This window comes from Mandrillus leucophaeus, unplaced genomic scaffold (genome assembly GCF_000951045.1).
Source record: "Mandrillus leucophaeus isolate KB7577 unplaced genomic scaffold, Mleu.le_1.0 Scaffold570, whole genome shotgun sequence".
Lineage (NCBI taxonomy): Eukaryota > Metazoa > Chordata > Mammalia > Primates > Cercopithecidae > Mandrillus > Mandrillus leucophaeus.
In genome coordinates, this window is record NW_012106142.1 from 1,043,440 (window position 1) to 1,070,109 (window position 26,670).

At 41.1% G+C, this 26,670-nt stretch overlaps 1 protein-coding gene across 1 annotated transcript in view; it reads right to left on the minus strand.

Moving 5' to 3' along the window:
- IGFBP7 (insulin-like growth factor binding protein 7) overlaps nucleotides 1-26,670 on the minus strand; it is a 134,478-nt gene that overhangs the window by 51,517 nt on the left and 56,291 nt on the right. The window contains exon 4 of the mRNA XM_011998459.1: nucleotides 26,371-26,658. Within this exon, the coding sequence (XP_011853849.1) occupies nucleotides 26,371-26,658 (288 nt within the window). The remainder of the gene's footprint in view (nucleotides 1-26,370; nucleotides 26,659-26,670) is intronic.

Below are 26,670 nucleotides of genomic sequence, written 5' to 3' on the forward strand. Positions count from 1 at the left end.
CCCCAACAACCTATATAAACTGTTTATACATGTGGTTTTATTTTTTAACGAAAATTTCATTAAAAATAACATGCAAGCTGCTTTAAATTTTTTTTAAAGTTTTATTTTAAGAGACAGGGTTTCTCTATGTTGCCTAGCCTTATCTTGAACTCCTGGCCTCAAGCTTCCTGAGTAGCTGGGTCTACAGGTGTGCACCACCACGCCTGGCTTACACTGCCTTTTTTCAGTGAACAATCCATGTATTATATATTAACCTTATTAGGTCAATACACATAAGTCAAATTCATTTTTCCAATAGCTGAAAAATGTTCCCAAACATGGGCATACTTCTTTAAGAATACTCCAGATGTTCCAAATTCTTCTATATACGAACTATAATACAATAAATATTCTTAATACTTATGTCCCTATGCATTAGCCCTTTTGTTTCTGTAGGAGAGGTTTCCAGAAATAAGATTGCTAGGTCAAAGGGCATGAGAATGTTTAATTTTAATAAATACTCCTAGATTACTTTTGAAAAGCTTGTTAGGAATTCTGGTCTTGGCAATAGTGCAAGAAGGTCCCCATTTCCCCACACATTTCCCAGCAGTGGGAGTGAGAAATTTTCAAAAATTTGGTCAAGTTGAACAGGGAAACATTGTAGGTTATTATTGTTCTAATTGCATTTCAGGACTCATTGTGAAGTTAAGCAACTCTTCACATGTTTATTGGCCACTTGCAGTTGTTCCTGTTTTAATTCACTATTTATTACTTTTTTCTTTTTCCTATCGCTTTATTGATCAACTTACATGAGCTCTTGTTTACTACAGATATTCACTTTGCTTATCATATATTTTGCAAATAATTTCTCCAGGCTACCACTGTCTTCCTGTTTTGTTTATGGTTTTGGCTGCCATACAGCATGCCACGAGGGCAGTGATGCTGGCTGTTTAGTACGTTGCTGTGCCCTCAGCAGCAGGAATAGTGCCTAGCACATAGTATGTTCTCAGTAAAAACAATTATCTCATGAATGGGTGAATGAATAAGTAATAAACTTGAAATTTTAATGCAGCTAATCTGTTAATCCTTTCTCTTATGGTTTCTGGGTTATCAGAATAGTTCTATTTTATTAGTTTTACTTTTCTTGCAATTAATCCTTTAATCCATCTTGAATAGTTTTTTATTAAGAATTTTTTTTCTATTTGGAGTCCTAATTCATCTTAAATTTGTTCTGCATGTGGTATGAAGCAGGACAAACTGACCCTAAAGTTTGGCCATTACTTTGTGTGAAAAGCATTACATGAAATGCAAATTCTTTTTAGAATTTATCTGAAGGTGTCCTATACAGTAAAATACAAATAGGCCCTACCACTCATGTGTTGTTAAAATACCTAAAATTAACTAAAAAATAAAGATTGGATAATGCTTTTCTGAAAGCTAATTTTGTTCACATTTTTGTTTGATTATATACGATTACTTTTGTCTCAATTATCAATGAATGCAGATTATCAGGGAATACCAACACAAAATTTAAGCATGTGGCTTATCATCTGTAATGAAGTCACTAAATTGTATACAATTTATTTAATAGCAGCATATGCTGGTTTAACAGAATCAATTACTCAAATTTCAGTATTAAAAAAATCCCTTTAGCCAGAAATGATGTGCCTTTTCTAAAAATCATGAAGAAAAAACATGGACATGAAATGGTATGCAATGAATTCAACATTATACAGAGTTGAACATTTTGAGGGTAAGTCACATGTTTATGCATTATATTATTCTGATGTTAGCAGTTTAAACATTTTCCAAGATTTCTTTAAGATGCAATCACTCCACCTCCTCCATGAAGCCCTCCTAGTTGGAAGTCATGGCTGCTGCTTCTGGACATGTGCAGCAATTCTTGTTTCCACCACTCATAAGGCACTGCCCACAAAATGGCTTGCAAGGAAACCTGAATTGCCTCTATTATTCAATGGCTACTCTATTTTCTCTGGCAAGATGAGGGGCTGTCAAATGGTTTGATGATAATGTAATCTTTTCCCTTATAAGTCATTTACTCTTTTTACTCAGATGTTTAAAAAAAGTTTTTTTTCACTGGGTTGTTCAGGCTGGGTTGCAGTTGTGTGATCACAGCTCACTGCAGCCTCAGACTCCTGGGCTCTGGTTGTCCTACCACCTCAGCCTCCCAAGTAGCTGGAACTACAGGTTCATCATGTAGTGTAACATCATGCCTGGATAATCTTTTTTTTTCAAATGGATACAGGGTCTCACTATGTTGTTCAGGCTGGTTTCAAACTCCTGGGATCAAGCGATCTACCCACCTTGGATTCCCAAAGTGCTGGGATTATAGATGTGAGCCACTGCACCTGGCCTAGATCCTTTTTTCTTTTTCTTTAAAGTGCAGTGATTTTTTCACTAGAATATCAATAGGTATTTGTCATTCTAGATCCATATTCTCAGATATGCTGTCTGGTCTTTCAAAAGGTAGTTCTACATTTTTCTTGTATTTCAGTAAAGTTTTTTGGAGTTATAGTTTTTAGTGTTGGCTTGCCTTCTTGCTTTGGTTTCCTTCTTAAGTGATTCCTATTATCCATATGCTAGATCTGCTCTGCATATCTTCAGTGGTTGCTTCTTTTGATCTTTCTTCCTTTCTTTTTAATTTAATAATTTTCCTCCTTTTAACCTTCTAGTCTTTTAAGGGATTCTCTGTTGTTCTTATTTGCTATTGTGTTTGTTTTGGTTTCATTTCTGAAATAACAACTGAGGTCTTCACCACATTTTCGAGTTATTCTAATTTTGGCTTAAGTTGTTACTCTTCATTTGTATTACTTAAAAAATGTCTTTTAGCTCATGTTATTCAAATAGTCGGTTATAGTTTTCACCTGTTTGTGGACATGCTTTCACTGTAGGATGTTATTCTCTTTCTCTCTCTCACTCTTTTCTTATATAAAATTTCTTTCTAGTATGGGGTTTGACCTTAATCCTTCTCTGTGCTTTTTTAAAATGTAAAATTGGTTTTCCAAAGCCTTTCATGGAGACATTGTCCAAAATGCCTTTTTGCAACTCCTCAGAACTCCATTTTGTGTTGTTTTCATTTAGTGTTAAAAACAGTAACTTGCTTTCTGTGATTTTCTGGGTTTTCTCCTTCACTTTTATTTGGCCTTTTCTTTTCTTCATCTCTATTGTTTCTGTCCTGCTCAATTTTGATTCTATTCCTAGTAGTTTTTCTTTGGTGAAGGGCCCTGTCCTGGAAGGGAGCTGTATTAGTCCATTTTCACATGGCTATGAAGACATACCCGAGGCTGGGTAATATATAAGGGAAAGAGGTTTAATGGACTCACAGTTCTCCATGGCTCGGGAGGCCTCACAATCATGGTGGAAGGCAAAGCAGGAGCAAAGGTACATCTTACATGGTGTCAGGCAAGAGAGCATGCACAGGGGAACTGCCCTTTGTAAAACCATCAGATCTTGGTTATTCACTTATTCACTATCATGAGAACAGCATGGGAAAAACCTGCCTCCATGATTCAATGACCTTCCACCAGGTCCCTCCCATGACACATGGGGATTATGGAGTTAAATTCAACGTGCGATTTGGGTGGGAACACAGTCAAACCAATCAGGAGCCCTGGCTGGGGGTTCTGAGAGTTCATGGGTCCCAGGCTGCTCAAGCCCCTTCCACCCCTTGGGTCCCTTGCACTCACCCACTAATGGACTTTCCAGTGAAAACCTGCTGGCTATGTTTGAATTGACCTATTATTGGATCTGCCATCACCTCACTACTGCCCTCTGCTTCCTTCCACCTGGCTTCTGACAGCCTGCAGGCTTGGTGGCATAGGTGGTTTGTTCCAATCCACTTATATTTTGGCATTTGTGGGGATAGCTTGTGACATTTTTGTGGTAAATGTTGTCCATGGGGCTTGGGTTTTGGTATCTAGAGGATTTATGTTTTTGTTTTCTAATTTTAAAAAAACCGTGGTAAAATACACATACAAATTTTACCATCTTAGCTTTTATTTATTTTTATTTTTGAGACGGAGTTTCACTCTTGTTGCCCAGGCGGGAGTGTAGTGGCACGATCTTGGCTCACTGCAACCTCCACCTCCCAGGTTCAAGCGATTCTCCTGCCTCAGCCTTCCGAGTAGCTGGGATTACAGACATGCGCCACCATGCCTGGCTTTTGTACTTTTAGTAGAGACGGGGTTTCACCATTTTGGCCAAGCTGGTCTCGAACTCCTGACCTCAGGTGATCCACCTGACTTGGCCTCCCAAGGTGCTGGGACCACAGGCATGAGCCACTGCTCCTGGCCTAGTGGCTCAGTTATTATGAAGGGATTGAATACAGGAGACCGACACACTGCTGCTGCCTCAGCCCCATTTAACGGTAACCCCCTGGAAACTGGAGTCTGTGTTCTGTGCCCCACAGCACCAGGATGGCACCTGACACACAGAAAACACTCACACATTTAAGTGATAAATGAGTCCTTCTTAATTCCTCTGTCTTTTGGCAGGGTGATAGGATGCTTTCTTGTACTCATTAAAGTGATTGATGAATAACATAAAAGTTGCCATCAGTACCTGGACTAATACCTTTGCAGGTAAATATACAACATGAGCTTCTAGATGGGAGAACACTGTCAACTCTTGAGTACCCAACTAATGAAGGACAGGAGAGGAACAGACTATCTTAAAAGGATGCTGATTTTAAAATACTTTATATTTTGCTCCGTATAAATTTGTTGTAGCAGATTCCTTACTATTTGGTTCATGCTAACATTATAACACAGGAGTCCCTGGGTACTACTTGCTAATAGTGATTTGAAGGGGAGCGGTGGACCAGAGGTACATAGGTAAAAAAAGTAAATAACTGACACAGCTATACAAAAGGTTATAACAGTTAACTGATTGGGCATATTTGAGAGTTATTGCTACAATAGTCGGTAAAGTCAGAGGGAATACAATCTTAGATTCATAAAGCCCTAACAGTTACAAAGGCTTTCAAATCTGTGACTTCATTTATTTCCATAACCCTAACCCTAATCCTTTAATACAGGTCCTGCTTGCTCCATTTTACAGGTGAGAAAATAGAGGGACCAAGAGATTAAGTAATGTGCCCATGATCACAGTTAGTCAATGTAGAGTCAGGATTCAGATGCTTGGCCAGGTGCAGTGGCTTATACCTCTAATCACAGCATTTTGGGAGGCTGAGGCAGGAGGATTCAGACTCTTTTCTTCTAAGTTTAGTACTGTGTTTTTGTTTATTTTGAGATAGGGCTTTGCTTTGTCCCCCAGGCTGGAGTGCAGTGGCGCAGTCATGGCTCACTGCAGCCTCAAATTCCTAGGTTCAAGTGATCCTCCTACCTCAGCCTCCTGAGTAGCTGGGAATACAGATATGCACTACCATGCTTGGCTAATTTTTTTATTTTTATTTTTATTTTTTTTTTGTGGAGACAGGGTCTCACTCTGTTGCCCAGACTGGTCTTGAACTCCTAGTCTCAAGTGATCTTCCTGCCTCAGCCTCCCAAAGTGTTGGAATTAGAGGTGTGAGCCATCGTGCCCAGACAGTTTAGTGCTTTTTATAGCACTATTGTTGATCTGAAAAGCATGGTGATGTAAATTGCCACGAATCTAATGTTAAAAGAACGTAGGCTATAAATTGTAAGTATATAAAAATATTGAGGTTCTGACCAGTCTGGGCAAGAACAGCCCTCATTTTCTCCATATAATACCATCCAATCATTCCTGCCACTTTCAGTTTCTGCCTCTACCCTTCATCCCATCTCTAGGTATCCCTCCAGAAAAAGAGGGAAGAATGAAGGTAAAAGTACCATAGTATGACATTTGAGGGCTGTTTCTGAAGCATTAGCCACTACTGCTAATGATAAAAGCAATGGCCAGATTGAGACCCTATTGTGTGGCAAGTAGTATGCTTAGAATCTCATATGAAGTTAATACTCTCACCAACCCTTTGCGTAAGCAATATTGTCCCCAATTTAAAGATGACAAAATTGAGGTTAAGAGAAGCAACTTGCTGGCCAGGCACAGTGGCTCACGTCTGTAATCCCAGCAGTTTGGGAGGTTTAAGGCAGGTAGATCACCTGGAGGTCAGGAGTTCGAGGTCAGCCTGGCCAACATGCTGAAACTCCATCTCTACCAAAAAAATACAAAAATTAGCTGGGTATGGTGGTGGGCACCTGTAATCCTAGCTACTTGGGAGGCTGAAGCAGGAGAATCGCTTGAACCCAGGAGGCAGAGGTGGCAGTGAGTGGAGATCACACCACTGCACTCCAGCCTGAGCAACAGAGTGAGACTCTGTCTCAAAAAAAAGAGAAGCAACTTGCCATTTAATAATCACACGTTTAGTAAGTGGGGGAGTAGGGATCTGAACCCCACACTCTCCAAAACATTAATCTCTGTTACATGTATGACTTAAATAAGCATAAAAATGCTACAATAATTAGAAATTCACCATACTTAGATCTAAGGATGAATTGAAGTTTATACAATTTGTAATAATGAAAGTATAAGCAGTTTTACTGTATCTATCCCTATGTAATTATAATAACTTTTTCCTCCTTTTGAGTTCATTTTAAAATTAGCCCCTTCCACATATTAAACTAAATCAGGCAGGAACTTTCAATTCTGGTGGCCATTATTTCTGTGAAGGAAAGAGTGAAATGTCATTTCCTTCAAAATGGACCCTATGTGGATCTCTGACATCTTTCAGATACGACTTCTTTCCACTGAACTTTGAGAATGACATATTTGCCACAAAGCTTTCCACTTCCCGCCCCCCAACAAGCTATAACCTATTTTATCATCTGTTTTCACATTTCAGTGAAGTCTGATGGGGTCTGTGGTCTCTAAAACGCTAAACTTCTAGTCACCCTTTGAATTCACCTTCAGCAACTGTGTCTGAAATGAAAAGCTGAAAAGAAGAACTACTGCCCAGCTATGGCAGACATTGTAGCTGGCTGACTCAGCCCCAGTGTCCACCACCCTCTTCTCTGTCTCTTTTGACACTAGGGCGGCCCAGTGATCATTTCTGGCCAATGAGATTAGGCAGAAACATTTATTCCTTCTAAATGTTTTTAATGATGACGATGATCCGAGGTGCAGCAGCCTTCTTGCTATTATTAAGCATGAAGACAAAAGTCAACATGCAAAGGATGATAGAGCAGAAAGAGCGAAAGAACCCTGGTCCTTGACAGCACTGCTGAGTGGTTAAACCCGCACCAGCAACCATCTACACCTAAACTCCCTGTTCTACAAGCAAATAAACCCCATTTTGGTCAAGCCACTAGAGCCCGGTTTTCTGTTACTTGCCGCTGAACACATTCCTTACCAATAGACCAGCTACTCTCCTTTTTGGTCATCATTCTTCTCTTCCTCTTCCCCAAATCCCACCATCTCCTTATATGTTGAGGGAGCTGGTACAGACTAGGATCTTCACATCAGGTACAGACTTAGGTACCTAAAAGTATTTACGAATGAAAATGTCATAATTATACAATTGATTCAGAAAACTGCCGTGAACTGTTCCTTCACTCTTTGTTTGTGTAAGAATTTCCTGAGTTGTGCTACCATGAGAAACGTACTATTTCCTGCTTTCTTGTCAGTGTCTGAAGTTAGGCTTTCTAGTTCTTATGATATACCTTATTGTTTTTAAGGACTTAGTGGGTCACAGTCACATTCTTATTCTGTAGTGTTGAAATACACACACACACACACAAAACAATAAAATCTCCCCAGAGCACTCAATTTTATTCAAATTGATTGAACATTTAATTTGTTCCCCACAAAGTTCTTAACACTCTTCAGTGATAGAGGCTTTATTTTTAGAAAACATGTGAGAAGGCTGGGCATGGTGGCTTATGCTTGTAATCCTAGCACTTTGGGAGGCCGAGGCAGGCAGATCACTTGAAGTCAGGAGTTTGAGACCAGCCTGGACTATGTGGTGAAAACCCGTCTCTACTAAAAAAAAATACACACACACAAATACCCAGGTATGGTGGTGCCCGCCTGTAATCCTAGCTACTTGGGAGGCTGAGATGGGAGGATTGCTTGAACCTGGGTGGCAGAGGTTGCAGTGAGCTGAGATTGTGCCACTGCACACTCCAGCCTGGGTGACAGAGCAAGACTCCATCTCAAAAAAACAAAACAAAACATGTGAGAGCAACAGTTTATTTGATTACCTTTTCTAGTTAACATTTTTCACAGACAATGAAATGATACACTGGTTATTTAATGCAGCAGAGCTGACAGATCCAGGCAGTGTGTATTCTTTGGGAGTTGGATCACCTGTAATTAACCACGCTGATGACGGGAACCTGGGGGATAATTTTATCATGCTATGTTAGACAACTGCTACTGCCAACACCTGGAATTTAAGTTGCTTTAATTTGCCAAAACAACAGCCTTAGAGTCTCTGGATGTGTTTCTTCAAAAACACATACATGGTTTAACAAAACAAGCAAAAGCATATGTACTTCCACATACTGGTAATGACCAGAGGATCTGGAGATTGTGGAAATGCAGTGTAATGTAGGATATACAAGATTAGGAATGAAAGAACTATGAATGAATGAATGAGTGAAGCATATTTATGTTTAACAGGTTCTGACACTCAATTTTAGATTTCTTTGGATTGAAATGTGGGTATGTGTGTGTGTCCGTGTACACATCAATTCACCTGAATCCCTTGTTCCAGCTTCATTCAATTCCCATTAACAGCGGCTCTGCTTGGGCACTCAGACACACTGAATCTTGGTTGCCTAATTTATTAATACAACGTGAGAATAATACTTTACCACAGGGTTATTGTGAGGATTAAAAAGGCGATATGCATATGAACGTATGTGAAAATTCTTAGAAAATGCACTGTGCTGTTATTATTCCTATCTCCCAGTCAAATACGGGAATAATTCTGCCTGAAAATCACACGCAGCTTCTCCGTTTTGTAAATGTATTCTCAGCACTGTTTACCATATTAACAGGAATACCCACTTTACAAAGGACGATTGTTGCTTAGTGTGCTGGAGATTAAAGGGCTTGAGAAAAAGGGAAACAAGGCTTTGCCAGCCTCCTTAAGGACCCAAGGAGAGCTCCAAGGACATGTGTGGTAAAAATATTGTAAGTAAATTCTTTTCTAGTTTTAATAAGTGGAGCAGGAAACAGGCTCTCCCTAAGAGGTGGAGAATAACAGTACGTAGCAGAAACTGAGGTGAAACAAGCCGTCAAAGCATGCTCTCAGTATTATGCAGGGAAGCTGCATTTAAAGAGATGCTGAGATTCAACTTGGAGGTATGCCACTGATTGTAGTCAAATAGAATAGTAAAGACCATTTTCTTTCCTTCTGTGAAAAAAATCTTAAAGACAAAACCTCCAAATTTCACAGTGTTTCCTGTTTACATCTCAGATGGGTGGCTGCGCTTACAACAAACATTTTCAAGCTGCTCTAGTAGGAATGTGGATACTTTTTGTGAACCTCAATTCAATTATGTACAAAGGAATATTCTTTTCTTCTCCCTGTTATTTTGAAATATTTGACTGACCAAATTGGACTTAAAAAAAGAAAACTATTATAGTACACATATCCTTTCTTTCTGTTCTTGTTGGAATAACTCTTCATGATCTGAGATAGAAACCACGATTCCTGGTAATATTAGATGCAAACTAGACAACAGGCAGGGTCCCTGGTTTTATGGCTAGTAACTGCAAATTTTATAAATAGAACCTAGGATGCAGGTACAACTCTCAATGGTCTCTATGCCATTGAAGATATGCAGTTACAACACAAACCTAATGATAATTAACAAGTAATTTCTATTGTATTATTGAAATGTTTTGCTTTTAGCCTATTGTTTTAAGGAGATAATGTGTCTGAATTGTTTAGAAGAGGCTAATTTTTAAGCTGGAATCACTAATGTCAATATACAAAAATTTATACATATATATATATCTCCATATCATTTAATTGGTAATTCCAATTTGGGATCTATTATAATGAAATAATGCAGAAGGAAGATCTTTATGTCTAAAGATGTGAATTAAAAGGTTATTTATGACAAAAAAAACTGGAGTAAACTATGGTTCATTCAAATTATTACAAATAAATATAGATTTATAAATAAAATTTATAAAATATTTTAAATACATGGAAAATTAGTTATAAATTTAAAATTTGCAAATATATGGACTCCATATTTGCAAATTCACCTACTTGCTAAATTAAAAACAAGATGTAAATACATATGGACCATAGTATGACCAAAATAATGTCATATGAGCCTAGAAAAAAACTAGAATGGAATACAATAAAAATATTAACAATGACTGTCTTTGATTTCAATGAATTCTACAAATTTCCACTGTTAGTTTTTAATAACAAAAAAGATCTTTAGTGAAAATAAAATGAAATTAGCTTACATTCCCAGGACACACTGAAGCTGCACAGCAGCTAAAGTTTAATTAACAAGGATATGTAAGTCTAGAATTTAAAATCCAGGCTGGGCATGGTGGCTCACGCCTGTAATCCCAGCACTTTGGGATACTGAGGCAGGCAGATCACTTGAGGTCAGGAGTTTAAGATCAGCCTGGCCAACATGGTAAAACCCTGTCTCTAGTAAAAATACAAAATTAGCTGGGCATGGTGGTAGGCAACTGTAGTCCCAGCTACTCAGGAGGCTGAGGCAGGAGAATCGCTTGAACCCGGGAGGTACAGGTTGCAGTGAGTGGAGATCACACTTCTGCACTCCAGCCTGGGCAACAGAACAAGACTCTGTCTCAAAACAAACAAACAAACAAACAAACAAAACTTAAAATCCATTGTAATTTGTCCAAAAAGTGAAACTTCTGACAATGAATTGTTGGAGACTAACTGCCAAATAGTGTTCTCATCATCTCAATAGGTCATTGCACCTATTTTTTTTTTTTTTTTTTTTTACACATTTGTCAGGGAACTAGGTAGAGAGAAGTGAATTTACTGCATATTTGTTTCCTTAGCATTTACTAAGTTGTTTAAATACAATCTTTAAGATGCTTTTGGATCAATATTCTCTCCTTAGCTGAATTCTGAGCAAACATAAGATTCACTCATCTCCACTCTAGAATGTCACTTTGGGCAAAATAATAACTAATTCATTTATGTACTACTACACCTCTAGCCATAGTTACATTATGTATAAGCTCATAGAGTCTGCAGTCAAAGTATAATGTATTCACAGGCCACAGATGTAAATGTACCTTTGTTCATTTTTCCCCTTCCAGTAGAAATTGCCCAGAAAATATGCTTCCAATAATTAAAAAATGAAGGGTTGAGGGAGTGTGTGCGCATTCTTTGTTCCTGTGCATTTTTATTGGCTTGGCTTACACAGGGACTCTCTTATTTTGAGTCTAACTGCCTCTTCTTTCTTCCCATACTTTACAACCCACCAGGATGGACTGCAGGTTTCTAAGCTCCTTAGAGCAGGGGCAGTCTTTCTCATGGGGCAAATTTCCATCTGGCACCCAGTACATCATTTACAAAAAGCAGGCACTGGATGTGAGTGACAGGGAATTATTATAATTTTCCACTTCTAGTGATAGTAAGGATCCAAGTAACCTTGTGTCCTGAGCTAAAAGATGGGTACACTCTGCAGAGCCAGGGACAGAGCCTACTTGCCAAGTGGAAACTGGGAGAGAGATGACAGGCGTGGTTGTGGGGAAAGTGTGGACGGGACGGTGCCTTTGAGGGTGGCTCCATGTGAAGTCAGGGCCACGTGGGATGCTCTGTAGCTCGTGGGAAGGCTGCGCAGAGAAATGGGAGGAGAAGCCTCCCACAAAACCTTCCTGCTACTCCTATGAAAACTTAATGAACTCTACACTTCTCACTAACATCTTGTAGGTGGGTGAAGGGCAAAAACAGGCTCATCATGGGATAGTCAAAACAAGGTTAGTTTACGCATTTGTTAAATTGCATCAAGAGTCATCCAAGAATGATTTCCTAAATACCTGCTCTGTGCCTCAAATGATATTTTATGCTTTGAGGCATATAAAGGAAGCATCACCCACACTTGGGTTCTGCCCTCGAAATCCTTGGTAGTTCTCTAATGCTTGTTGTTGAAGCCTTGACCATTTCCAAATATGGTCAATTCTCATTATTTCTAACTGCCTTGTGAGGTCGGTAGTATCTTCACTTTACAGATGAGAAAACTGATGCTCAGAGAGGTTAAATACATTTCCCAAGGCTGCACAATCCCCATACCCATTGCCTGGGAAATGATTTGAGGAGAGATAAAATGGAACGGAATACTGCTGTCAGTCTTAAGAGATTTTGTGACAATAGAGAGTAAGTATAAAGGGTAATTTGAGAAGATGCCAATCGGAAAGGCCTCAGCCAAGTGACAAGAGATACTCCTCTAAGCTGAGGGACCAAGAAGCTGAGCAGAGCCGCCTCTCCCTATCAGAAACTCCAGATAGATGACAGAGGTGGGCTTCCATCAGTGTGAAGGTTCCCCTTTCCAACACAGCACATAATAAATCTACTCTTAATTATGCATTCATTTACGCAACAAGAATCTATTGAGTGCCTACCATATCCCAAGGACGGTTTAGATATTGGAGATTCAATAGTGAATAAATAGATAAAAAGCACTGGGCTCATGGAGCATATATTCTAGTGAAATAATAGAAAGATTGGATCATGTGGCTTTAGGTGAATACTTTTCTGAATGTATTGGGATACTATTTTTTAAATACTAACAATACTGACATATTTCCATTCTGTCTGATTCAAATAAGAGCTCTGAAATAGCCAAAAAGATAAGTAGCCAAATCATTTATGCTGCCTGCACTATATTGGGTGATCATGTTTTCTAGGGCTTACACTTCCTGTGGCATACTAGATCTTCTCGAAAGTCCCCTGTTGCGAAACACTAGATGCTGGATAAACTGAGCGAAAACTGGCCTATTATTATTATGATTATCCCAAGGGAATGAGGCATCCCAAAAAGTGACCTGAAGTCTTTTTAGAACAATAGTTCCGAACTGGGGCTGGACATTAAGTCATCTGGAAAGTTTTAAAAAGTCCTGCTGCCCAGGTCACATCCAAACCAATTAAATCAGAATCTTGGAGTGGAACTCAGGCATCAGCATTCTGTAAAGCTCCCCAGGTGATTCTGATGTACAGCCAAGCTGAAGAACCACTGCTTTAGAAGGTGATAGAGTGCACAGTACATGGAGAGTCAGTAGTCCCAATGTTCTGCCAATTTCACTCAAAATTGCTGGCGCTGGTGGATCTCAAAAGTTATCCAGTTTCTTAAACCTCTTCTCCATACCTTCATTTCTTTACTCGTCAACCCACACTGGAAGGTGGACATTATCACCTCTCAGACAGATGCAATGAAACAACCTAAGTGGGCACTTTCTGAGTCTAAATACATCTGTTTATAGTTGAATGTTTTGATTTTTAAATGGTTTTAAAAGAATGAGTTCCTGCTAAGCTGAGGCTACATGTATAAGCCAAAGAAGAGACACATGAATTGCAGCAAGAACTTTATTATTTCCACCAATAAGACTCTAAAAGCCAAAGATAATACTCAATGTGTACCGAATGGGCACTAATTGTGCTCTTTTTCTGCCAAACTCTGTGATTTTGGTTCACATTCCTCTTCGGAGCCAGTACTTCATTTTTTTCCCCCATGAACCATCCAACAAAAATTATTGAGTATTTCCTATGTATAAAATACTGGTAGAATATCCAGGAAGGAGAGAGTCCAATGATTACTAAATGTGAGTGACATCTGAATCCAAAATTATTCTATATCTAAAAGGTGCTATTAAAAATAATGGGAGTGACAATGAGCTTGAAGATGGAAATATTCTATGCTGTAAAGCAAAGCATGTCCTCTGGCTAGCATCCTGGGTGGTTCCCATTAGACTGCCTGCATTTGGACTTGGAGATCTCTCAAAAGATGGGCAGAACTCCCTGTTCTAGAATCTCTGCAGAGCAAGATGGAAGTTCCCAGGAATTTTCTTTTTAAGAACACTATCCAGTCATTTTGTTTATGCAGGTCTGAACATAGGTTTCAGATCTAACCTGGGAACACATGAGGCAGTATTGTGTTTGGACTGGTCAAAGTAGGACATCAGCGAGCCACTAATATATTAATTCATACTCAGTTCTATAATGCTAATAACAATAAAAATGGAAATGAAACAGGTACCAATGTTTTTCATGTATTGCCTCACTTAACTTCCCCAAACTCTAAGTATAATAACATTGTTATTATACCTGTCTTGCAGGTAAAAAAAATGATGAATGAAGGAGGTAGGGTCACACAAATAGTTAAGTGGCAGAATGGGGATTTGACTCAGGTGGTCTGACTCCAAAGTTCATCTCCTTAACCACTCTGCTATATTTCCTTGTGTATACCAGCCAATCTTGGCTTCTGAGTGACCTGGCACAAAGAGTTGAAAGTAACTGGTAGGGACAGCCCTGGGGTGAGCATTGCAGACCTGTCAAATCCACAGTCACACCATGGGGTTACAGCTATCTCTCCTACCCCTTGGGCTTGTCCTAAAAAAGGAGATAGGTTTGGGGCTGATATATGGGGTGGATTATGATCCTAAGGCATGTGAAAAACTTCATTCCAATGAAGCATCAAGAAAAAAAGGGCTGACCATCTCTCCTGGATGACATGGACTGAGCGGGCTGCCTTTCAGAGGTGGCATGCCAAGTTTTTGCTTATTTGCTCTCTCATGGGGGAATGTCAGGTGGCTCGTAAGTCTGGGGATGGAGTTAGGAGGAGTGGACTGAGCAGGACTCACCATTTATAAAGTTACTGGCCAAGCTCTGTAACTGTAACTAAGAAAGGGTTGGTGGGTGGAGAAAAGAAAATCCCACTTGGTTGAGTTCAATCAGACAAGAAAAAGGGGCAGCATGCAGTAACAGGCCAGGCCGAATGGGTGAAAAGAAAGAGGCTTCAGATGAGAGGACATGGGGAGGTGGGGAAGGGGCACGAGCTGCTCACTTTGCCACATTGCAACTGGGTCCAGAACAGGCCTGCCCTGCCCTTCCAGTTATTTTCTAGTGAACCAAAGGCCCAGCAGGGCAGAAACAGCCAAGTCAGATCAACTTTTTCGTCCTGCTCTGAGGCTCTGATCTGAGACACAACAGAGCAGAGAGGGACCTCTGGCTCCGAAGCCCTGGACTGTCGAATATCTGGCGGCATCTTGATCTCTGCCCCAGCCTGCCCTTTCCCACTGAGCTGAGCATTTCTACTAAGCAGCCACACTGCGTGGGTCTCTCATCTCCCCTCTCTCACTCAGAGAGCACTGCTGCACAAGCCTTTCATTCTCTATCAAACGCTCTATGGCTTCCTGAGGGGGGTCCTTTGGAAGCCAGGGGTGCGGTGTAATTGCTGCATCTGCTATTGAAATTCACTTTTGGATTTCTATTCCCAGAGCAGAAAGTTCTGAAAGCTCCCATGGAGAAGGAGCAGGCTCTGAATCCTGCAGGCTTGGGCTACCCTAAAAAATTCTTGAAGCCTCATTTCTGTGTGGTCTCTTTCAAAACCTTCTGAATGTTCCAGGAAATCTATTTCTTGATAAATTTTCTCCCTTGCTTGGGGTCAGGCCAGAAGACAGCAGAACAGATGTCAGATCTAAAGCTTTCCCAATTCAACCACTTGACCACTGGCCCACTAATCTGCGGTGATGTAAATGAAAATGCCTTTGAGCATTTCTCACTCAGAGAAAAAGACAAACCTCTGTAGAAGCTGGAGACTTCCCTTCAAGAAAAACAACATGAAAGAACAGGATGATTGGAGTCAGCTGCCTTTCTGCCTGTAAGAATATGAAAGCCTTCTTTTTTTCTTCTCCCTCAAAAAGTCTAAATGGATTATGCTTAATTGAATTCTCAAACCCCTGCATGAATTTTCCTTCTGCAAGCTGTCACCTAGCTGACAAAAATATGCTTCAATTCAAAAAAATGCAAATTCCTTAGACCACAGCTTAGATGTGGACTAAATATTATTACTCAAACTGGGAAAATTGATGGTGGGACAGTGCTGGGGTCAGAGGTCAAGGTCAACATTCAGGGTTAAACCTCAGGTGAAAGTGAATACTTGAGCATGTTGACAGTTATCTTAGTGATTCTTCTCCTCTACCCTACTCAGAGTTACTAGAAAGGCCTGGAAAATGATCAAACAGCACATGCAAACGTTATGCTCCCAGAGGTCTTTCTTGGACTAATATTCGTGCCAGCAAGCCCTAGCACACTCGCTGATCCTTCAAGAGCCTCTGGATTGCAACTGAAGGGTTGGGCTCCAAGGTTTTTCTATTTTATGAGACAGGGTCTCCTTCTGTCATCCAGGCTGGAGTGCAGTGGCACAATCATAGCTGACTACAGCCTTGACCTCCTGGGGTGAAAGTGATCCTCACACCTCAGCCTCCCAGGTAGCTAGGACTACAGGCACACCACCAAGCCCAGCTAATATTTTAATTCTTTTTTTGGTAGAGACAGGGTCTCATGCTATGCTGCCAGGGTTGGTCTTGAACTCCTGGTCTCAAGGGATCCTCTGCATCAGCCTCCCAAAGCAATGGGATTACAGGCATGAGCCACGGTGCCCTGCCAGGCTCTAAGATTTCTTATTTCTTTTTTGTTTTTTTTTGAGACAGTGTCTCACCGTGTCATCTAGGCTGGAGTGCAGTGGCACCATCATAGCTTCCTGCAGCCTTGAGGTCTGCGCTAGAGCGACTCTCTCACTTTAACCTCCTGAGTAGCTGTGACTACAGGTGCTTCCCACCATACCTGGCTAATTAACAATTTTATTTTTATTTTTAGTAGAGATGAGATCTCACTATGTTGCCCAGGCTGGTCTTGAACTCCTGAGCTCAAGAGATCCTCCCACCTTGGCCTCCCAAAGTACTGGGATTACAAACAAGAGCCACTGTGCCTGACCAGGCTCTAAGACTTTTAATCTGGCCATAGAAGGACTAATGTTAGCTACCTCAGAGACATTCATTCATTTTAAGAAATACCGTCTTTCACTGAATATGACATTTTTTAGAAGGCACACCATATGTACCATAAAAAGCCATCTCAACTCTGACACAAACTTTGTTATCATACAGAATGTTTATTTTATGCTAATGAAAGAGCTCTTTTAGATCTATTTAGACACAAATATATCATATATCCCCCTGGCTCATTCATCAAAAACAAAATACAGGCAAAATAAATTCAGAAAGTCTTCCTAAAACTTTTTCACACCCAAGGGTTTGACTCTTCTGAATCTCTTTTGTTAGAAACCTATTTTTAAATAATTCTGAGTTTATAAAAAAGAAAGATAGCACAGAGAGTCGATGCTGCTTGTCTACGTACCACACTTTGAATTGCAAGGCTATAGTAGAATACCTAAAGTAAGTACCAGAATTGCTATTTACCACCTGTGTGATGTCTGACCTGTAGTGTCCCCTTACCTTCCAGGATTGTTATGAGTAGCAAATGAGGAAAATCCACAGAAGCCCTTAGCAAACTGTCAAGTACTTCACAAATACCTGTTGTCATTATCACTCACTAGGAGGCATGATGCAGATGTATTCCTTGCCCCCAAGGCATTTACAGTCTAGTTAATAATTCTTTACAGTTATTTGGTGCCACACAGTCCGCACAGTTTACACAGTGCTTTCATATCTGTTATGTAATTTGACCTTCTCAATAATCCTGTGAAGGTATGAAATTGTACCTCCATTTATTATATACATTCTCCTGAAGTTCTGAGGGGGTTGTTTTTTCACAGTGGCCAAGCCTACTTTGAACCTGTTGGGTTGGCCTTGGCCTAGTCAGTGCTCTTTACTGTGGGAACTTCATACCATATGAATGGGGCTTTGTCAACACAGGGTTCCTAGGTCTGTTTCACCTGAAATCAACCTTTCTTATTTTTCAGACACAAAACTTCTCTGCAACTCTGGCCTGCTTTTGGGACCAGCAGCTCCTCCCTGGATACCCTGGACTGCTCCTCTCCCTGGTAACCCTGTCCTGGTAGGGACACTGATGGGGGTGAGGCTTATTGTTAGCTCCAGCTGTTTCTAATTAACCTTGACCCGCTCTCCTTTGTAAAACAGTAAAGGCAATTCAACACATTAGCTTTTTCAAAAAGGCCAAATCATTTTGCCATTAATCCAACTTGGGATAAAACAGAGATCAACTATTTAACACAATCAATTTTAAGTTAAAAAAAATAAACAAATAAACTTTTTTTTCCCCCCTCATTATCATCCTGGCTTTTTTCTTCTGATCTCATTTTCTCTCAGAGGGCCCGGTGGAGGAGAGGGTCTTGATTGACCTGGAAAAGTCATATATGACAAGCTGGGGGAAGCTTCCCTTGGACATTTCTAGTCCTCCACCGCTACCCCCACATAAGAGTAAAAGACTCACTGGGAAATCTTTGAAATTGCTTTAAATAAGTGGGCTTATTAATTCATATATACCTAAGTCTCCTTCCATTTCAAAGCTTTCTAATTGTGCCACTCTTACATTTCAAAAAAAGGTTATACTTATATTCCCTGGCTTAAGAATTCTTTTGATGATAATTCAGGGTTCCCCAGCTGCTAAAAACAAGATGTTATTTGCCTAACAATGAAAAACACAGATGAGGTCAGATTGTTTGTGGGGCATGGGTGGCTTGAGGTAAAGGAAGCATCATAATCTCATCCACTGTGGGGAGGAATTTTGAATCAGTGAAGGCTAGCTGGCCTTGGACTCCATCCAAGGGTGTTCTGTCACTGAACTATCCAAGAGAACCTTATAAGGCAGTTTCTTCTAGAAGTCCAGTGTACAGTGGACCCCGAGGACAGGCTCTAGGGACAGGATGGAAATCATATTTCAGGATGTTAACAAATGCCTGCTCAGCTTAATCATTTTAATCATTCCATGTCAAAGCTGTATAGTTTAAGAGATTTAAAAATTATAAAATCCTCCCCCAGATGTGGCCCCCTCCCCCTCAAGTTATTTCTCAGCTCTCCTAAAGAGAGTCTCCTGACTTCTGCCTGAACACAGTATCCTATTCAACAGTTTTTACTGGAAAGTTCTTCCATTGTGTCATCTAAACGTGCCTTGTGGCTATTTAATTCCAGGCCTTTTAGTGCCGTCCTCCTGAAGAACTGTATTAAGTGAGTAATTTGTCAGGCGCCTTCGATTTAATAACTAATTAATTCCCAAACGATGAAGACACATTAACTTGTTCTTTCCTTTCCTCTGAAAGAATCCTAAGTCCTCTAAGACCCCACTTTCTGTCCTTCAGTTTTTCAAATCTTTCCTAAAATGCAGAGATTGAAACTGGACAAAGTGATAATAAAGAACCAGTGATTCATTCAATATTCTAGAAATTTCTGTGCTCAAGAAGGGCAGCTGAGGTCAGAAAAAAATTTAAAGCATTTCTATTGGACTGGGGCAGGCTCTTAGGGAATGTCACTTTTTCTGTTTCTGATCTGAAAGCGGAGAGAAAGAGTAATAGGGACTTTAGGGGGAAGAGACTCCTGAAAGGAGCAAGTGGTGGTAATTTGGAGGCAGGACTGGCTAATAAGGCAAGTGAGGTGAGGGAAGTTAATGAGCAGTCACTGAATAAGAAAAAGCTCCTCAAGGGCTTTTCACTCCCAAGTAGCAAGCAGCTTGCCATGGCAGGCTGGGAACCTGGATTTGACAGCGCTTCTAAGATCTAAGAGGGAAACAGGTCTTGGGAAGGAGTGCAGGCATCTGTTGTTGTGATTACAGTAACAGCTTCCTTATGGGTGTCTCTGACTGTAGTCTCGTCCCCTTCCAATCCACACTCCCAACAGTAGCCAACAAAGCTTTTCTAAAAGCACAAATCTAGCTCCATCACTCAGCGGCTCCCACTGCTCTGTGACAGCGTCTCAGCTCCTTAAGGGGTCACAGGCCCTCCCCTATCACTGGGCTCTTTCATGCGGCCAGCTGCCTCTTTCTCCGCAGGCAATCCCACCAAACCACATGTGAGTCCTTCTGCTGGCTATGCTCTGGTTATCTCTTTTCTCTTAAAAAATTGTTTTAACTGATAACTGAAAATTGTATATATATGGTATACAACACGATGTTCTGATATATGTAGACATTTTGGAATGGCTAAATCAGGCTATTTAACATATGCATTACCTCACATACTTTTTTTGTGTGTGTGGTAACAACATTTAAAGTCTACTATCTTAGAAATTCTTTTTTTTTTGGCTGGGTCTTGCTCTGTTACCCAGGCTGGAGTGCGGTGGTATGATCATGGCCCACTGCAGATTTGACCTCCTGGGTTCAAGTAATCCTCCCACCTCAGCCTCCCAAGTATTTGGGACTACAGGTGTGCACCACCACGACCAGCTAATTTTTTGGTTTTTTTATGGAGACGAGGTCTCACTATATTGCCCAGGCTGGCAATTTTCAGGTATATAATATATTGTTATTCATTATAATCACCATGAGGGACAATAGCTCTCTTGAGCTTATGTCTCCTCTCTAACCAAAATTGTGTGTCCTTTGACCAACATCTTGCCAATGCTGTCCCCTCCTCCCAACCCCATGTCGGATAACTGCTGTTCTATTTTCTGCTTCTATGGGTTTGACTTTTTTTAGATTCCACATATAAGTGAGATCACATAGCATTTATCTTTCTGTGCCTGACTTTTTTCACTTAATATAATGTCTTCCAGGTCCCCTCATGTTGTGGCAAATGACAAAATTTCCTTCTTTTTAAAGACTGAATTAGTATTCTATTGTGTGTGTGTGTGTATATGTGTGTGTGTGTGTGTGTGTGTGTGTGTATGTATGTGTATATATATATATATATATATAGTGTTTTCTTCTCATCTCCCTTCTAACTCTACCACAACCTCTATACTAGCTCTTCTCCAGCCAGTTCCTTCTTATCCCTGTCTCAGTCAGGACATCATTCTTCCACTAAGTGATTCCTGGCTTTTCCTCCACGAACCTGGGTCCCCTCCTCTGGCTCTCTGACAGTCCTCATGGTACTACTGTGTTAGTTTAATGATATTACACTGACTTGTACTCCCCCAAGATAATCCAGACAATTAATGACTCCATTTAATTTGAAACCCCTTTGTTTCAACTTTCAATGAAGTTCATAAATTTACTGAAGGATAGTAGTAGAACGTGGGCATTTAAATGATACATTATCAACATAAAAAATGAGTCTAATGAATCTAAAATGAGCATCTCAAAGAATGGAGGTTTAAAACTCATCAAATAAAATGAGTTCCTGAAAAATCAAAATCTATACTGAAGTGTTTTCCATTTACAGAACAGTTTCTATAGCTCTGGACCTAATTCTACTCAGCAAGGGGATGTGGAAGTGTTGGGATTTGGGGGGAAAAGTTACCGTCCAATGTTAGGGTTCAGGATTGCTGATGACAGAAGGGAAGGCAAGTCAATGTCAGATGAATTTCCTGGCCTAGACTTGAGGAAGGCAGAAGATGCCAGGAGGAAAGAGAGCAGACAGGCGGGAGAGGGGCTTTCCTGCATTTCCAAACAGGAAGGTGCTTTCTTAAGAGAATTCCTTTGTTAATCAACAAATATTTATGATATGCCCAACTATTAGCCAGACACTGTGTTTATAAGGAGTTATAAGATGAAATCCCTCTCTTACAATGCTTACAGTCTAGTGGGGAAGACAGACATTCAAAGAGTCCTTCTGTGGCAGTTGGCGAAGGTCTATACTAGCTAACTTGTTCTCCACTCGGGGCCCAAGGCCCTGCTGTTCCCTTTGCTGAAATCCTCCCAAGCGTTCTTAGCATGGCTCTACTCATCTCACTTAATACTGCTCATTCATCTGGAGTCTCTATCCTATTTCTCTGATGTACACCCTTCACAGCATATACACATTGTGTGAAAATATATTTCCTTGTTTCTGTGTATCTTCTTCAAGGTTACTTACCCTGAGATTAGGAGAGTGCCTAGCCAATTCACAGGTTGATTCATTCATTGATTCATGCATTAGACATGTGTTTAGAGCACATGCTACATACCATGCACTTAGCTAGGTCCTCGGGTCTGTCTATATGAGGGAGCAAAATCTCCCTTCCCACCCGGAGCTTAATTTCATGTTGAATAATGACAACAATTAACGTTCATCGAATGCTTTCTATGGATAATATTCATGACATTTAATCTTCATGACAACCCTATGAGACAGATAATGCTTATAATCCCTGTCTTACAAGAGAGCAAGACCTTGGGCAGACAGGTCAAATAACTTACTCAAGGCTATAGTTAGTAAGTGGTCAAGATTCACACCAAGGGAGTCTGGCTTGAGAGCTCCTCATCTTAACTTCTCTGCTATACTGCCTCTTATATATGACACACAGTACACGTGGAATAAATATTAGTTGAAACCATGGCTGGATGCATAGTCCTAGAAGAACAGATACATCATTTTGGGGTGGGGGAAAGTCAGAATACTTCACAGAGAAAGTGACAGAGCTGATCCTTGAAGGCTAGGTAAGAGCTCATTTTTCAAAATTTTTTTCTTTCGTGTCAGACAGGTAATGTGCCAATGTCATAAAAGGTTTGGGGGTGACATACCTCACACATGTGTATGAACACTCAATGATCATGCTTATGAACTACAAAAGGATCATAGGTAAGAGTTCAAAGGATGGAAAGGAAGTGAAGGAGGGTGCGATTGTGGTCTGTGTGGAGGTGGGAGGTGTTGCAGGCAGAAGGCACAGCATCTACAGAGGCATGCAAGCATAGAGACATATGTGCTGAAGTGTGAACAGCAGATATTTACTGTGGCTAGTGCATAAAAGAGGTTAGAGAGAAGAGGTCAAAATAATAGAATGGAGTTATATCATGAAGGGCCTCTTATATCCTGCTAGGTAGTTTGAACTTGGTCCTAAAGGTACTAAGAAGGGAGACCCTTAAGAGTGACATTCTGATTACAGGAGTGAAAATTAATTCTGAGGGAGAAAGGATGGTACCTAACGAGACCAAAGCGGCTGAAATGGGATTGCCAAAGAGCTCAGATTTAAAAGACTATGAACAACAGGTATAACCAGTAATTGGAATAGAGAAGCATCATGTTCTCTTCCAACTATGAAATTTTATTATATACTTAGCTTCTTTGTATCAACTTCTTTTAATTAAATGGAATCTTCAAATTCCCCCATCTGGTTACCTATGACTTCAGGGACCTCAATACAATCTAATGGCAGTAAATTCATAATGACAGTTCCAAGATTCAAAATTATTTGGTGATTATCTTTCAGACATATTTTCAAGCAGATCGCTTTGCCTTCTACCAGAGAGGTATGGAAAACAAGCAGACCAAGATCTCTTCCCAGGTGGGTAAGTGGTGATCTTACAAAAGGAGGAAGACTGGGGCAAGCTCCAGGGCTCCAGGGCAAGTGCTCTGGGAGGTGAGTTTGTAACTTGTACAGATACTTTCTTTATCAGCAACATCAAATCTGTTTTGTACATCCCTGGTATATAGCACCTAGTACAGTGCTGACTCAAGTTAGCTGCTCAGTAAATGCATGTTAAATGGAACCAAAAGACCAGAAGGCAGATTGAATCACACCACTGTGGCTGAATCCCACAATGCTGCCCCTACCTGGCTCCCACTCAAGTTATACTCAAGCATAACTCAAGTTTCTTCTGAGAATAGAAAGGAACCTAGAGGTCTAGAGGAACCTAGATAATGCATTTCCTATTCTGTGCAAAGCCCCAGTATGAAATGGCACAGAAGTAAATGGCACTCTGTCCAGTTTGCTTCTATGATTGTCAAAACCCATTCAGGTGTCAGAAGAAATATTTAGGGGACATGATAGGGATCCCTCTATTGTCTCTGCAGTGGAAAGGTTCTGCTGTGGGAAAGGCTTCCCATTCTCTTCTGCTGTCTTTGGCATTCTCCTACAAATTGTCTCTGCCATTTAGACCTCATCTCTCTCAATTTAGGATGAGAAGAAATGGCTAATTTAAGTCAAGGTTTCCAGTTTTAGATGCTGTTTTCTCGAACATTTCCCCAAATATAAAGAAAAGCCGCGCCGGAACCCTCAAAGGGTTTGCAGTCTGGAGACGCACTGAGCTGGGTGGACGTGGTAATGAGGTTATGAAACTGGTTCTATATGACGGTCTCAATATTTTATAATCAGACTGTGTGAGTGTTTGGAGATGTAAGTAGCAGATGATAAAAAGGAATATTAAGTATAAACTAGAAATTGACAACACTTGAACAATCACCAAGCTAACCTTCTGCTCTGATAAAGCAAGTATCTGTCATTTTGAAAAAACTATAGAGAAAGTTCCCCACTGTAATGTTTATAGGAAAATCTCAATATTTGGAATAAATTCTTAAATAATGCACATTTATCTTTTCATTATGTGACTGACAAGTGAGATCCAAAGTAACACATAACTGTTTCTATTGGAAACATGCAGATTATTTTGGATTGCAATTTTCTAAGTTGAAGGTGATGATACTATAAATATTTAATAGTGAGTTACACAATTTAAGGCTTTCAATAGTGAACTCGGAAATTGATGACATACAATCTGTTAGTTTGTGGACTTCGGGGAAAAGCTCTAAAGAAAGAATTTGGAAATTCTGGAGAAAGTCGGAACTGTGTTAAAGAAGCAATAGCTTCTGTAATGTCAGAACTGCCTCCTCTCCCTTTTCTACCTTGGCTAAGATCAGGAGCTGCCAACATTGAATGTCTGACTTTCCCTTGAAAATACTGCCAATGGAAAATGTTATTTCAGGCATTAGAGTTAAAATTTCTCTGTGTGTGTGTGTGTGTGTTTACAAGTCCAGACTTTATTTTCTTATTTCTTTCTTTTTTTATTTTTGAGATGGAGTCTCTCTCTGTTGCCCAGGCTGGAGTACTGTGGTATGATCTCGGCTCACTGCAACCTCCGCCTCCCAGATTCAAGCATTCTCCTGCCTCAGCCTCCTGAGTAGCTGGGATTACAGGTGTGCACCACCACACCTGGCTAATTTTTTTTTTTTTTTTTTTTTGGGACAGAGTCTGGCTCTGTGCCCAGGCTGGAGTGCAGTGGCCAGATCTCAGCTCACTGCAAGCTCCGCCTCCCGGGTTTACGCCATTCTCCTGCCTCAGCCTCCGGAGCAGCCAGGACTACAGGCGCCTGCCACCTTGCCCGGCTAGTTTTTTGTTTTTTGTTTTTTGTTTTTTTTTTTTAGTAGGGAGATGGGGTTTCACCGTGTTAGCCAGGACTGGCTAATTTTTATATGTTTGTTTTTTAGTAGAGATGGGGTTTCGCCATGTTGGTCAGGCTGGTCTCGAACTCCTGACCTCGTGATCTGCCCACCTTGGCCTCCCAAAGTGCTGGGCTACCACACCCGGCCTATTTTCTTATTTCATTTACAGCAAGCTTGGACTTGCTTGGAATAAAATAAACAATTAAACAATCTCAAAGACATTTCTGAACAGTGCATCCTGGGGACAAATTATGCAAAACAATACAAATCAAAGAAACAGGAAGGGAAAACAAAATGATCAGAAGGTTGACAACAAAGTGCATCACAAAAACATTCTTCAAAGAGTTTGTATTTTATTTTTGCCCACAAATAATTAGCTAGATTACTGTCTGAGAACCTTTAATTTTTAGAAAGTGGACTATTTTCTTCAATACTAAGAAATCAGGGCTGAGCACGGTGGTTTATGCCTGTAATCCCAGCAGGCCAGGATTACTTGAGCTCAGGAGTTCGAGACCAGCCTTGGCAACATAGTGAAACTCCGTCTCTACAAAAAAATACAAAAATTAACCAGGCGTGGTGGCACAGGCTTGTAGTCCCAGCTACTTGGGAGGCTGAGGCAGGAGGATCGCTTGAGTCCAGGAGGCGGAGGTTGCAGTGGGCCGAGATCATGCCACTGCACTCTACCCTGGGTGACAGAGCAAGATCCTGTCTTTAAAAAAAAAAAAAAATCTGTCTGGAAGTCCTTACTTTATATTTCATTGTCAAACTGCTTTCCCCCATCTCTTGACTTCACCTCTCTCTACATCCCCAAGCCAAGAAAGAAAATGACAAGAAATGGACAGATGTTAGCACGAGTTGGGCGCGCTTTGGGGATGGGGAAGTCTGAGGTCTCGGAAAATCTTTTCTACATATACACCCAGCCCTGTGAGTTCTCACTTTCTTGACCCACGCACCAAACTCTCAAAACCACCAAAAAGGAGAAGGGGGGGCGTCGCCCACCCCTCCTGGCATTCCGCAGCTGCCACCTCTTTCCCTCCCATCTGGCTCCTCGGATGCCCGCGGGGGAATCGAGGTGAATAGCGCCCGGCGAGGCCGCCGCGGACGCCCCGTCGGATGTGCCCTTCGCTGGGCCGAGAGGGTCAGGGTTGGAGAGGGAAGCGCTCGTGCCCACCTTGCTCGCAGGTGCCCTTGCTGACCTGGGTGATGGCCTTCTCCCCGCGGCTCTCGGCCCTCTGGCTGGCGGCGCGCAGCTGGCAGCCGCTTGGGTAGGTGGTGCCATCGCTGCCGCACACCGGGTAACGGCTCTTGCACACGCACACGCCGCTTACCCCCGGGCCGCCGGCTGCTGCCCCGGCTTTACCCTTCCGCCTCTTGCGCGCAGGTGCCCTTGCTGACCTGGGTGATGGCCTTCTCCCCGCGGCTCTCGGCCCTCTGGCTGGCGGCGCGCAGCTGGCAGCCGCTTGGGTAGGTG